A 15441-nucleotide genomic window follows, 5' to 3' on the forward strand; every position below is an offset into this window, starting at 1 on the left:
AGTATTCAGTCTGGTTGGGGGACACGTTGGCAGGCAGAACCGAGTCAGCTTGGTGCTGAATATTTCATGCGGCAAACGTCTGCGGGAGCTGCTGTTGTTATTAAGCCGCTCGGTTGAGCAGCGTGAACGGAAGCAGCTGGACGCAGTCTGGTCCGGTCCTGTGCCCTCCGCAAAACTGCCTACATTATTAATGGAGCTAATGGATGTGCCAAAAAAAACCCCGAACCTCTCGCGTGGAGAAACACTGGCTGATCCGGACGCGAGGCTAAATCAAACCAGCGGCATAATTAGCAGATGGCTTCATCAATAAATGAGTTGCTCTTACCTCGGCGGTCGGGACGCCCTCTGGTGGATGGCAGCGGAGGAGCACTTCCTGATCGAGAGCCACCTCTTTGCCCAGCGGCTCCTCCTCAAAGTTTTTCCTCAGGTCTGTCAAGCAAGAGCAAGTCAATTGTCTGGATAAGCAAACAAGCGTCAAATGTTACCTTTTGTTGCTTTAACTTTTTATTAGTGATCAGGACAGCAGTAAATATGTACGGCAAAGGTTGTCTACAGCTGTCATTTTCTTGATTGATTGTTTATTTGCTTGTTTGTTTGTTTAGGATCTCACATGAGTGAGATGGACCCACAACACAGATGTGGTACCTTAGTGGTTAAGATGTTGGCCTACTGATCTAAAGGTTGTGAGTCCACCAAGCTGCCACTGCTGGGCCCCTGAGCAAGGCCCTTAACCCTCAATTGCTCAGTTGTATAAAATGAGATAAATTGTAAGTTGCCCTTGGTAGATAAGGGCGTCTACCAAATGCTGTAAATGTAACATAGACCCATGACCTTATTTAGAGCTGCTTAGATGCGTTAGAGGAGTGCTGTAGCGCCTGGGCCAAGAGCAACAGTGTTATCCCTCCCTAGCCCATTCACACACACACACACACACCATTGCATGCGTCTTATACCCACAGGCTACTGACACAAGTGTTGATGGGATTCAGATCGAATTTGGCGCTCCAAATCCTGTTATAGCCAATATCCAGAGTTCGACTTGTAGCGCCGAATGTTTTCAAAACAATTTTTGCATAAATGCTCATAAATGTTCATCACTGAGAGAGCTACTCATGGAGCTTGGTGGAATATCAGACCGGCAGAGAAAAGGTTATTATGTGAAGACATCACTGCCAGTCATTTTGCACGCCTGTCCAGAACAATCAGGGCATCGCTGACGAGAGCTCCACCTCATTCGTTTTAATTAAACCGGATTTAACGGTTCGGGGCGACACGGTGGACGACGAACAAAAAAAAAAGTCCTGATCTGACAGGCAGAAGTCGATCGAGGTCAAACCCCGCCTTTCGGCTTCTCTTCCTGCAGCATGTTTATGACGAGATTAACTGGGCTATAAAAATCCCGAGCGTCTTAAGCAGCGTCTCTACTTCTCACGTCTGACGCCAAAGACGAGAGCGACGGCCTCTTTGTTCTGGTGGCACGTTTGGAAACAGCACAGTGAGACGCGTGACAAATCCGGTTTGATTGCGATGAGCTCTCGGTAGCAGCAAACACAGCCCGGGATTGGCGGCGACTCTGCATTGTCTGAGAAATTAACAGCAGAATGAAGCGTCCCCTCTCTCTGCGTGAGGCCACATGATAACCAGCCCACACGTGATTCTTCTGGAGCCTAATCGCATTATCACGGTGACAGATATGGAAACGGCGCGGCCTCTCGAGGCAATTACCGAGTGCGCCGTCGCAGATTAGTGGATTACCACGCCGCAGGCTTATTCCGATCAAACTTCCCAATCAAACATTAAATAAGTCGTACAAACCCGTCTGAATCAATCAGCCTCGGGGAACACATGGCTCGAGTGCTTAGACTGATTGGCCAAATGCAATTCTGAAACAATTTTTTATTACAGAGTGTCAGGAACAAATTCCAAATTCCACAAGAGCAAGAGGCTCATTAAATGAAAATGGTTTGCTGGAGAAAAAAAAAAAGAGACATTTACACAAACGTTCCACTTTTGATGTATTTGACTTTTGCGCTGGAGCTAGAAAATGGTCCAGCATAGAAATCCCGCCTCCTGCCTGCCGTTCACAGGACTCGCTCTTGGGACCGGCCAATCCCAAAGAGCATCCAGACTGTGTGACCAGAGCTGCTCATGGAGGTCTGTAACTAGGCCACGGTCACTGATCTACATTCGGTCTGCACAGATTTGTCCACGATTGCTGTCTTTTTATGATTATGTGAAATAATTACTGTGGAGGAAATCTACACGTCTCATGATACACGTTTTTGCTTCTTTCAAACGTCTACATGATGAACATCTAACCTGATTATATTTTTCCCATGCATATCTTGCATATCTTTCCAAAACCTACTTGAAATGACAATATTAGTCTTTCATTTCATTTTTCTCCTCATTATTTCAGTAATAGCCACCTAGTAGCTCACAAATGCTAAATTTTTAGTTCTCTCCTGTTGTTACTATCCTAGTGTGATCACCTGATTCATGTCTCAGCTTCATTCATTTTTGCTCTGCTTTGTTTCTGTTCCTTGTTATGAAGTCTTCCTTGATTTTTCAAATCCAAGCTTCCCATTTGACCTGCTATTTGATCTTTAAGTACTTCCTGTGTTTCACCCTAGCTACAGACTCGGGTTGATAATGTTTCCTGGATTATCCTGGGATTATACACAGACGTTAGCATTGGCCAGCTGCATCTCTTCAAAATGATGAAGCCATGCTAGACTCCAGACATCACATGTCTCAGTTGATGGACTACATCCTGGAACCATGTCATTAAAGCAAATCCATTCTGAATCTTGTTGAATTATTAACCCTGGCCCTGGATTTAGAGATTTACTCACAGGCGATGCGTACGTAAGCCTTTTGGCTCTTCTGGGTTCCTGTAGTGCTCCAGGCCACACACTGACACCAGTAATCCTCCAGCCCGAAGATCTTCTCCACCTGCTGGCGTGAGATATCAATCTTCACCTGCATCACTGGGAAACCTGAAGAAGATAAACATCATGCATTTTAAAAAAAGGCATGAAAAGTGCAGAATGTTCTCTGGATTTGAGAAGCTAGAATCTTCTGGAAAAGACATTCGCTCAGGGCTCTTCCGATGATTGATGGGTTTAGTGTTCAGGTTCAACCTGGAACTGCAAAACAGCTTTTTTTTGCAAAAAAAAAAAAAAAATCATATTTTTTTCACATATATATTTTTTTCTGGGAAGTAAACATCCTTCCTTCAGGTTTGTTTGGATGCTTTAATAGTTTGAGTTTTCTCGGTTCAGCACGATACCTTAAAATACCTCACAGTAAAGAAAGAAAAAAACTGAAGAAACAAACAAAAAGAAAAAAGTCAGAATTTTCTCAGATTTTAAGGCAAAGAGTTCAATAAAAAGAAACCTGAGGAGACAAACATACATGAGTTATTTATTTATTTTTTTTTAAACATGGAAAAGCTACATTTTTTTCTGGATTTTTTCTTGATTTAAGAGAAAAAATGCCTTCTCGCCATCCTTCAATGTTCCTTGGTTGCTTGGTTAAAATTTTCAATATTAATTAAACAAACATTATATATTTGTTTTCAAAAAAACCTGTATTTTGTCTGGATTTAAGGGAGAAACAAACATCAATATATATATATATGTATATATATATATATATATATATATATATATATATATATATATATATATTTGATTTTTTAATAAAAGAAGGCTAGAATTTTCTTTGGATTCATACATCCATATTTTTTGTTTCTATTTTTTTTTATCTAATAAAGAACAATTCAGAATTTTTGGAATGAAGAAACATCAATATATCCTTTTTTTTAAATTAAAAAACTAGAATTTTGTCTGGATTTGAGGACAGAACCAACATTAACACAGTCATATTTTTATTTAATAAATAAAATTAAATTAATGTTAATAAATAAAAAAAAAAGTGTAGAATTTTCTCTGGATTTGAGGATGGAAAATACATCCAATACATCCATATTTTTTGTTTATATTTTTTAATAATAAAAAAAAGCCTAGAAATTTTTCTGGATTTGAGGAGGGAAAAAAATCAATACTTCTTTTGGAATAATAATAATAATAATAATAATAATAATAAAGCCCAGAATTATCTCTGGATTTGAGGCTCTAGGCTCCAAGAGGAACCTCTGTGGCCTGGTTGTAATGCAAGAACCCTTTAATGGGAGTGTAGGAGCTCTCTGTGGGCTTTCTGAAGGACATGGATGTTCTCTGTGCTGTTTTTTTTCTCTTTATTGTCCCATGAAGGAGCTGATGAGCATCGCTCTTAAAAACCCTAAATGGATTCTAAAAGGGGGAAGAAAAAAAAATCATTAGATATTGTGACAATTTGTCAGCCGCCTCGGCTCAGTGAGTATTGCCTACACGAGTGGTGTGAAGTCATCCCACAAAATAATTCAATTCAGAGCTGACAGTTATGAATGAATGCCATCAGAGTTAACCATCAACAGAAAGACTGGAGCGCATTATGCATTCGGCGTTTGTAGGGAGGGAAGTGTGTGTGTGTGTGTGTGTGTGTGTGTGTAAAGGAAGATTAGACTGAGATAATTTTTCTTTGCATTATCTCAGCGCCTGTGTGATATCTCCCCTCTGGCTATCGCTCATCTCTTAATACAAAAGCATGACCTTGAGGACGTCCATGTCTCCCGCTTTATCAAGTCCCCTCACACTCGCTCCTCGTTCTCTCGCTTAGAATGCCCGCCGTGTTTTCCCGTAGATCTAGTCCACGTCCTTTCGGATGGACGTGGCTAAAGAAACCATCGCGACACGACACAGTGACACCACAGTGCTAAAGAGGTAACTGACATCAATCTTACACTTAAAATAATTAAATAAATAAATAAATATCTGCCTCAACATCTAAATCTTCATCATTTAGAAATAAGAATAAAGCTTTTTTACGGTGTGGTTACGCATGTGTCCATCTTGGACAACATGAATCTTTTTTCTCCTCAGCACTCACTAAGCCCCGCCCCTTAAAGCTTCAATACTGCATTATAGCAGAAATTCAGCTTACATTGAAAACTCACAATATTTATTTACATTTAATGTGTCATTTTATTAATTATTAATCCTTAGTATTTATTTATTTATTTTTAACATTTATTTATTATTTTATTATTAATCCTCGGTATTTATTTATTTATTTATTTATTTATTTATTTATTTATATTTAATCAATTATTTACGCAAACGCTTTAGCCTCAGTCTCCCTCACTGATTCTTGTTAATGAGTCGGTAATGGAGATGAAACTGGGATATTCTGGGAGAGGGATTTTTTCTAACTGGGATTTTTTTTTTGTTTTATAAACTGTGCCATCTTCAGTTCTATACATTTTAGAGATTTTTTTTTCAAACCATTGATACTGATTATTTTCTAATATAACACCATGTCCTGAAATATTTTTTTTTATTTCTCAGCAACTTGTACGTCAACAAGTCATGTCTGTTCAGCCTGAAGCCTTTCTCATGTCTGAAAACAGCGTTACCTCTGACAGATACAAAGCGCTTGCACTGGAGACTCCTACTGTAAATATTAATGATCAGTTCATCCCTAATGAGAAAACCAGGGGTGGAGGAAAAGGAAAAGTCGGCTCTCTGAGACGATATGGCGAAGAAACCGTGAGAGGAACCAGACTAGAAAACAAACCCGGCCTCATCCTCTTCTGTGTGAGTCGTGACTCTAAACCATTTCCCTTCAAATCAACATATCTTTCTAGAAAAATCTGAGCAGCTACCATGCGTATAGAAAATATAATGTCTTAGAGGTTAATATTAATGAAGTATTAGCTGCTGATATAGAAAATGAATCAACATCTTCTGACCAATCAGAATGGAGAATTCAGCACTCAGGTGTTTAACACTAAAAGGCTGATTTCTTGTAAAAATGGCTGTGTGTGTGTGTAGGTTTACATTCCAGGTGTTTAACCAGCTGATCTCAGCTCTGCTCTGGTTGTATTGGCTAGTTCACCGTGAGTGAGAGACCAGGATTCAAACTGCTAAGCTTGTGTATTTGCTGTGAGAGAACCCAGCGGGAACACAGCTTAAACTCACCCTGGCTCCTGATGGAATACACATGCAAAGCGCATCATGGGTAAATGTGACGCTTTTTGGCCGCATTAATTATTGTTTGTGTTAAAAAGTGAAATGCAATTATTTGAAGGGCTCGGCTCTTTGAGGGAAAGCCAATTCCAGCCCAGATTGCTTTCCTAATTGCATTGCGTTTGTTCGCGGCGCTCTTTCCCCCCGTAATTGCCTGTACTCTTCTCCGCCGAACGACCTTTATTTCATAAACATGACTCTGCGGCTGCGTTCGGCCCGTCGCGCGTTAAAGTGCGGTGTTGTAGCGTGACGCGCCGTGCTGCACCAGCATGCACCGTGTACAGTCAGGTGAAACTTTATAATGAACGATTAGCCGAGGAGTCTGGCGATGGGGAAAGCTGTTAAGAGTTTTCACGCGAGAGCTACGGGCAGTGCGAGTGGAATTGAAGTGAGGACAGTAGACAGAACTGAACTCTCGCTATCACTCACACAGGGGAGACGTCAACCTAATTACACCCGGTAAGAGAAAAAAAAAAAAAAAAAGACAGGCAGGAGTCACTCCAATTAAACGGCTCTTGATATCCGTTAATAATCCTGACAGAGAAATTGTTAAGTGGCTCTCGTAGCCAGTCGTGGGATTTGAACTCGCAACCTTCCGCCGTCATCAGCGGCGCAGATCCTCGTCCGGGGGAACTGAAATCCGTGACCGCTTTCTAATTAGGTTTATTCAGGCCTCGTGCGAATACTTGAACTTTCTATATCTGAGTGGCTTCATGGCCAGAATCACTGAGGTTTAATGGGAAAGTGGGCGGAGCTTGAATCATGTGGAAATCTTATATTTAAAATTTACTAATTAACCTGAATTTTTTCAGGCATCGTATTTCAACAAACTTCAGGCCTTCACCATTTGACTGCTGAAAGTCAAACACATATTTTATGCATTTTCAAAATGAATTTATTTATGCAAATGAGGTTTGTTTGCTACGTAATAAAGCATTTTTTAAATAGCTATTTTAATAAATATATTTTATTTTATCATCATTTATTATTTTATTTATTATTATTTATTAATAACTTTAAATGTATATTATTAACATATTTTATTATTTATATGTAAACCCAATAAAATATTTTTTTAGAAGTAAAATATCTAATTTAAGATTTTTATGCATAGACACATGGGGACAAGGTGGGAGGAGCTTAAGCCTTCAGATAATGCAGTGGTCATGAGTAGAGAAAAAAAAAACATTTAAATAAAATATTTTAAAAATATTTTTAATTGCTTCAGATAAGCAAAGTTTGGGGAATTATTTTAGCATATTAGGCCACGCCCATCCAGCCATTATTTGCTATCTGTAAGACATTTTCCACTGGGTTTAGCCCTAGAGAAAGGTCAGCTGAGGTAAAAAAGCATGATGATCTCCTACACTGTTTGTTTTTCGTCTCCTTCTCCATCTGACTGTAAGTGAAAAGAACACACACATGAGAGAAAACACAGCTCTGAACATGAAAAATGAAAATTAAAATGCAAATCTCCGCGTCTGTCTCTGTGTGGCGGATAAGCTTTTAGATTTCATCCATCAGAAATCAAATGGAAATGATTTCAAACACTAAAAAAAATAAAAATCCTTGCATGAGGCCCGATACGGTGCAGTGCTCGGGTTTAAAACCAGGTGTTCTGGGCACGGACCCAACAGCATCTGCTTATCTGGAAAGAGAAAATTTAATGAGCGCTTCACTGTATAAGCCAAATATCATATCAGACCAGATCTTAATGTCTGACTGATAGCAAAGAAATTTGATATAAGGATCACAAAAAGCCTGGCAGCTGAGCTCTCTGTCGTTTATACACAAAGACACGGGGCTTGTTCCTGACTAATCCCGACTGATCTGATCAAAGCCTGACTCTCACCAATCAATGCTTTGATAAAATGGGATTGAAGCAGATGTGGCATTAATGGACTGGAATAAAAAAAATGCATAGAGGGAATGATATAGAGTGCAGTGCTTAACATTTACACATAATACATAAAAGAGAGATAAAAAGGAAAAAAAAAAGATTTTCGGGGATATAGGATGTGATGTGTTGGTGAAGTGGGCGGAGCTTAAGCCTTCAAATAATGAGGCGGTCCTGAGTGAAAAAAACAGTCAACATCTCTAAATATAACAATTCATATTTTTAAAAAATTTGATAAAAGTAGATCCAACGTAAAAATTAAAAATTCCTAAAAAAAAAAAAAAAAAAAATTTCAGCTGTTCTGCTTGAGTGACAACCCATCAAACATGCTCATTAGCATATCAAGCCACACCCACACCATTTACAATAATCATTACTCAGCTTCACTACAGACACACAGCTCTACTAGTCATTCCATTCTGATTGGTTCTGGCTGTACAGGTTGATCTCAATAGTGATGTTATCGTTACTATAGCAACCACATACATAAGTGGACTGATATGCATGCAATGGACGTTACATATGAACTGTAATGAAGATTATTCTGTAAAGTTGTTCTGTGAGGAGACGTTTTTATGGAAGGAGTCTCCAGTGTCAGTGTCAAAATGCTAACTATAAACTATGACATGTTTGTCTCGGCTTTATTAAGGAAAGTGCTGTTGTATAAATAAAACAGAGGAATAAGAAGCAATCGCTGGATGCTATTATTGGAATATGATCAGCCTCGGTGTGGCAAAATGTCCCGGTGTCTCTGCTTCATCACAACAACCTATTGTTGATTATTTTCCTACAACAGAACAAGTGCTCTATTTAGTACTCATGTATCCTTTATTCCAGCAGACATTATTATTTACAGCTGAGTGAAAAAATCAGACTGTTACTGCGGTAACAGGTGCAGCATCGTGTCTGTGAAAGAGCCCTAGAGGACCGGCAGAACGGTGCAGCCGTCCTGAATCGTACCCATAAAGGTTTAAGATCTCCCGCTCCGGTTTACGGACACGGCGTTCCACGTTACATCAGGAGCTGAACTGAACATCATGTAAGAGTGGATTGCTGTCAGTCCCCAAGCGAGAGAGAGAGCGAGTGAGCGAGAATGAGCGAGAGCTCCGTGACTAGGTGACAACACCATGCATTATTCACAAACCAAATCCATTCAGTGTGAGTCGCTTTCTCCCGTGAGCTCCTAAAGAGCCAAGAGGTGGCTGGAGGACTGTCTGTGTGTCTACATATACATATATATATATATATATATATGTGTGTGTGTGTGTGTGTTTGTGTAAAAACATACAGACCTGGGACGTATGTCATGAAACCCACTTTTTCATTTTTCTCCCTCTTGTTTTTTTCCCCGGCACTGACCCCAATTCCACGGGGGTCGTTTGCTTATCAAGGGCGCGGCTCGAAACTCTGCAGGTTAGAGCGTGTTTTCATTGTGAACGAGGAAATTCAATTAGGCCCTGCGAGCAGACGACGGACATCCTGAAGGCGCTGAGGGTGGGGGTGAGGGGTGGAAGGGGGGGCGGTGTTTGTGTTCTTGGCACCGAGATTCATCAGGATTAGGGTTGAGCTACTGAGTGACTTACAACAGACACTCCTCTGTCAATGGGGTCGGGGTCGAGAGGAAGGGGGGGGTGTCGAGGGGTGAGGGTGTTGTTTAAACTGCACAAATAGAAAAACACTTTTTTTTTAAAATAAATCATTTTTATCATTTTCTCCTCATCGATGTAATGAAGCGCTGCACTCCACTACACTTGACCTTATCCATAATGAGCGCCATCACCTGCGTTATCATCCCAAAGGTGGTAATGATGTTTATCATTAGGGCGCCGAATTTCCAGGCGTAAACACAACAGATCCATTTAAAACGCATTAACCAGCCAAATAACGTCGCCCCAAATGGACGTCAAATGTACTCACAGACTAGCGAGAGCGCAACGCTTTGATTACATGGCTGTCTTTCATCCTGGGCGCGATGTTTATATCGATTACACAATCCTGAGATGTCACTAATAACAGCATTAGGCTCGGCCTTGACCTGGAAACAGGACCGGAAACCTACAGCTCTGATGAGCAACTTCACTTCGGAGTTAGCCGTTATAAATGCATGCATGTTAGCAAAGTGTGTGCTAATTTCTTCACCTCGAGACCAGCTTTTAAGCGGAATGCTTTGAGAAGCTCCATCAAGCGCGGCCTCAGCTTTGATTTCGCTGCCCACAAGCCCACCATCCCGGGCTTTGTGATGGATTATTCAAGGCTGAAGCGAATCTGGCACTAATCAATCCTGACTGGATCAGGGGGAAATGCTCTTGAAAGGATGATGCTTTCAAAAAAAAATAACTCACATATGCTGATCTACCAACATAAAGAGCCCTAAAAAAGCCAGATCTTAATCATGAGCATGTTAATACTAGCGAAAAATTGCTAAGAAGATCAAAAGAAAGAATTCATATAAATATAATGTTTAAAAAATAAAATCAAGAATGAGATTAAAAATGAACGGAAATTGTTCGTTGAGGAAAAAGTAATCAGACCTGTAGAGTGAGATCTACAAAGTTAAATCTACAAAGTTAAATCGATAGAGGGAGATCCACAGAATTAGATCTATAGAGTGAGATCTACAGTGTGAGACCTATAGAGTGAGATCTACAAAGTTAAATCTACAAAGTTAAATCGATAGAGGGAGATCCACAGAATTAGATCTATAGAGTGAGATCTACAAAGTTAAATCTATAGAGTGGGATCTACAGAAGGAGATCTATAGAGTGAGATCTACATACTGAAATTTACATACAAAGATCTATAGAGTGAGATCTCCAGTGTGATATCTACAGAATGAGATCTACAGAGTGAGAGCTAGAGTGAGATGTACAGGGTGAGATCTACATACTGAGATCTGTAGAGTAAGATCTACAGAGTGTGATCTCCAGAGTGAGATCTCCAGAGTGTGACCTACAGAGTGAGATATCAGAGTGAGATGTGTATATTGAGAACTACAGAGTGAGATATCAAAGTGAGATCTACATACTAAGATCTATACAGTGTGATCTCCAGAGTGAGATATCAGAGTGAGATCTACATACTGAGATATATAGAGTGAGATCTCCAGAGTGTGATCTCCAGAGTGAGATCTCCAGAGTGAGATATCCGAGTGAGATGTATATATTTAGATCTACAGAGTGAGATATCAGTGTGAGATCTACATACTGAGATCTATACAGTGAGATCTACAGAGTGTGATCTCCAGAGTGAGATCTCCAGAGTGAGATCTACATACTGAGATCTATAGAGTAAGATCTACAGAGTGTGATCTCCAGAGTGAGATATCAGAGTGAGATGTATATATTGAGATCTACAGAGTGAGATATCAGAGTGAGATCTACATACTGAGATCTATAGAGTGAGATTTACAGAGTGCGACCTGGAGAATTAGATCTACTGAATGAGATCTATAGGGTAATCAGCTAAAGGCAAGGTTTAAACCTGTTAACCTCACAATTACATTCACACAAGGCTGAGAAAATCCTTTCAACCATTTTCCCCCTCTAATTAAAAACACACAGATTGAGTGATAACACGCTCAGATTTACTAAAATCAGCAGTGAGCCAAGGTTAGTGGAAGTTCAGTCTGACACCAGCCTGTTGATTGATTTTTTTTTTGTTGTTGTTTAAAGCCATCAACGCCTCGCTATGTGAGCAGCATGGATTGCTATTGGATTTCTGATGTCAATTGTATTTATCCATTTACACATTTCATGTTAAATTGCCCCTTGGGAACTGTGAGGTTTGGATCGTTATGATATAAGATCTGTGTGTGTCCATGTGTGTGTGTGTGTGTGTTCCATGAATCCGTCTCTTCAAGTCTTAGCCACACAGGTGTTCACAGTTTTCCGGGCTGCCAAGGCGCTAATTTGCTCAAATGTTTTTTTAAATGTATTTAAAAGCCAAAGCTTGTGCTCTGTCATCTCAGGCAAAGAAACCGTTTTTTTCCCTTCGGTGTCCGTTTAACCTCGAAAAAGATGAGCGGCAATTACCAAATATGCTAATTGAATAACGCTAGCTACGGATGGTTGAGTTTCTCTCCGTCTAACAGGCGAGATGATTTCGGAGCGATGATACCTTTGGGAGAAGTGGGCAAGGCAAATTAAATTGTGCTAATTAGTCCCAAGCAGTCTTGTGCTAGTCATGCTAGCATTCTGTGTGTGTTTTTTTTGTATCTGTAGCATTTAGGACCATGATTCTGTTCAGACTCATGCTAAGAGCGAGCTTGTTGCTAACACGTCTCCTCCTTAATATGCGTCTCAGGTAATAAATTAGCGGTGCTACAGGTATGTGCTAAAGGTGTCCATCTGCTAGCAGATAGTAATGAAGCATTGGGGGGAATGTAATCAGCACTGCTCTTTTGCTCGACACCTTCATCTCGGTGGGACGCCGTTAAGGTAACCCAATTAGCATAAAGATGTGACACGCTGAAGGGACTGAAGCGCTTGAGGATGTGATGTTACGGGAAAATAATCAAGGACAGGGTGGTGGTCATATTAAGTTAAGTTGTCTTTATTTGTCACATATACATTACTGCACCATGAAAATCTTTCTTTGCATATCCTGTTCTTGGGGGTTTGGGTCAGAGCGCAGGGTCAGCCATGATGCAGCACCCCTGGAGCAGGGTGGGTTGGGGGCCTTGCTCAAGGGCCCAACAGTGGTAGCATGGCGGTGCTGGGGCTTGAACCCCGATCTTCCGGTCAACGGCCCAGAGCCTTAACCATTAACCAGCCTTTACCACTGCTAAGGAACATGCTATACTTTTTAAACAATAATAGCTATATTTAATGTTCATAAAGCTAACTAGATTACCTTATAGTTCTATCACCAGCCACTCTTCTTTTCTTTTCTTTTCTTTTCTTTTCTTTTCTTTTCTTTTCTTTTCATGTTAACTCTGATGGAAGCACTGACACTGGAGACTCATTCAATAAATGTTAAACATCTCCACCATATCCACTATGAAAGAATAATATGAGTTTTCATCACAGAAACTGCTAATATAGACACATCCATCCATCCATCCATCCATCCATCCAATTATCCACCATCCATCCATCCATCCATCCATCCATCTATCCCATTCATCCCTTCATTCATACATCCACCTATCCAAACCATCCATCCATCCATCCAGCAATCCTATCTAAACAATACATCCTCTCTAAACCATCAATCCATCCTATTCATTCATCCATCCATCCATCCATCCAGCCATCCAGTCATCCATCTATCCTCTTCACCCCTTAATTCATACATCCATCCTATCCATACCATCCATCCATCTATTTATCCACCCAGTTCCATCCCATCCATCAATTTCTGTTCCACTTATCCAACACAGTATCACAGGGAGTCTTCCCCACAAGACTTGGGGATCAGTGTGGTTTGTCCTGGACGGGTTGCCAGTCCATCTTAGAGCACACTAAGGATAATTCTAAGATGCCAATCAGCCTACAATGCATGTCTTTGCTGGAGGAAACCGGAGAACCAGAAGGAAACCCCAAAAGCACTAGGAGAACATGCACCCTGAAGGTGCAAAACAATCAGATACTATAGACACAGTAATGTATCAATAATAATAAACACCTTAATAATAAAGAAAAAGCTGTGATTTTAATCAACACCTTCAGACGACTGAACGGCGCTGTGACACTATAAAAGAAAGACACTGTGTGCTGTCAAAGTGCAGAAGAAAATAATATAAGATAAAAGTTATGCAATAACGACGCCGCGTCAACTCTTAGCTGTCAAAACAGCATCCTGTCCAAACCCGTCACCGCCACGAGAGCGCGAACGTGAAGCGCGACGTGACAGCGTGCGAGGACTCACGTGCGTGTCTTCCTCTCACGTTCCGGTGCTATGCAAGTGGCCTTGACCTGTTAGCATCCTCTGTCAATCAAAACTCCCGGCTGACTATTAAGCCGTCACGTCTCCGTCGCCGCCGAGCTCGTCTATTTATAAGCCAAGGTGCTGATGAGGAGGACCTGTGAGAAACAGCTCACCTGATAAGTGATAAATACCCGAGCCACCTGGTAAAGACCTGCACGCTAATTAAAGAGCTAAGAAAAGAGTTAGGGAAAGAATAAAAGACAACATGCTTGCTCAGAGGTTAAAGGAATAAAAACATGGGTTTGAAAGCTTTTCCTAGAAAAAGAGAGAGAGAGAGAGAGAGAGAGAGAGAGAGAGAGAGAAATTGAGACAGGAAAGAGACAGTGAGAGAGAGAGACAGACAGTGAGAGACAGCAAGAGAGGGATAGGGAGAGAGACAGACAGTGAGCAGTTAGAGAGAGAGACAGAGAGAGAGAGAGACAGACAGTGAGCGGTGAGAGAGACAGTGAGTAAGAGAGTGACAGACATTGAAAGAGAAAGAGTGAGAGAGACAGCAAGAGAGAGAGAGACAAACAGTAAGCAGTAAAAGAAGACAGACAGTGAGGAAAAGACCGGGAGAGAGACAGACAGTGAGAGAAAGAGGGATAGAGAGAGAGAGAGAGAGAGAGAGAGACAGACAGTGAGAGAAAGACAGGGAGAGAGACAGACAGTGAGAGAAAGATGGGGAGACAAACAGACAGTGAGAGAAAGACGGGCAGAGATACAGACAGTGAGAGAGAGACAGTGAGAGAGAGAGAGAGAGAGAGAGTCAAACGATAACAACCGAAAATTTATCTGAGATTCAAACTGTCCAGAAGAAATTGGAGTCTGGAAGCATCCTGACATTTTTCGCTGTATCCACATCACAGCAATTCAAAATAGCGACATCACTTCCTGATAATAATACACATCAACATTACAGCCCGCATGCGTGCCGGAGGAGTGACAGCCCAGCGGCCCTCTTCAGCAAATTTGCGGCCGAATGAAAAAATAAATGCTCGGGAATCTCTATCATGCTCCTGCTGTTGGTCCAGATTGCACTGCGCACAACAACAAGGACGCTGCGCTCGGCCAGAAGTAATTACTTCCTGGCTGTAAGCTGTGGGTTGGAATCGAAATGGATTTTGCGTGGGATGTGGACGCTACGCTGAGAGAAACGAGAGGCTGCCATTGTTGTTAAGGAAAAGGAAGGAAAAAACACACACACACACAGAAATGACTCCACTAATAGCAGATGGCTTGACATCTATCAGGTTGTGAATCATCACAGCTTCAGGCTGACCGGGGTTTTTTTTTTTTTGTCTCAAGAAATGATACAGAGCAGCTATTCTGACCGCTTGAGCGAATCAGGGTGTGTTGGGAGTCGAACGGAAATTGAGCGGTGAGGCTCCGCGGCGTCGAAAGTAGACGGAGAAGAATTCAAATTCAGCAGCGTGAAGATTCCAGGACTGTAGATGTGCAGCGGTCTGGGAAAACCCTTCACCTGGTCGAGTTTAACCATCTGAC

General features: G+C 41.1%; 1 protein-coding gene across 4 annotated transcripts in view; it reads right to left on the bottom strand.

Annotated features, from left to right (window-relative positions):
* unc5a (unc-5 netrin receptor A) overlaps positions 1-15441 on the bottom strand; it is a 205000-nt gene that overhangs the window by 71935 nt on the left and 117624 nt on the right. For all 4 annotated transcript variants that reach the window (XM_058415340.1, XM_058415311.1, XM_058415332.1 and 1 more), the window contains 2 exons: positions 2856-2999; positions 326-429 (listed from right to left, as the gene is read on the bottom strand). In XM_058415340.1, the coding sequence (XP_058271323.1) occupies positions 326-429; positions 2856-2999 (248 nt within the window). The remainder of the gene's footprint in view (positions 1-325; positions 430-2855; positions 3000-15441) is intronic.

This window comes from Hemibagrus wyckioides, linkage group LG02, assembly GCF_019097595.1.
Source record: "Hemibagrus wyckioides isolate EC202008001 linkage group LG02, SWU_Hwy_1.0, whole genome shotgun sequence".
Taxonomy (NCBI): Eukaryota; Metazoa; Chordata; class Actinopteri; order Siluriformes; family Bagridae; genus Hemibagrus; species Hemibagrus wyckioides.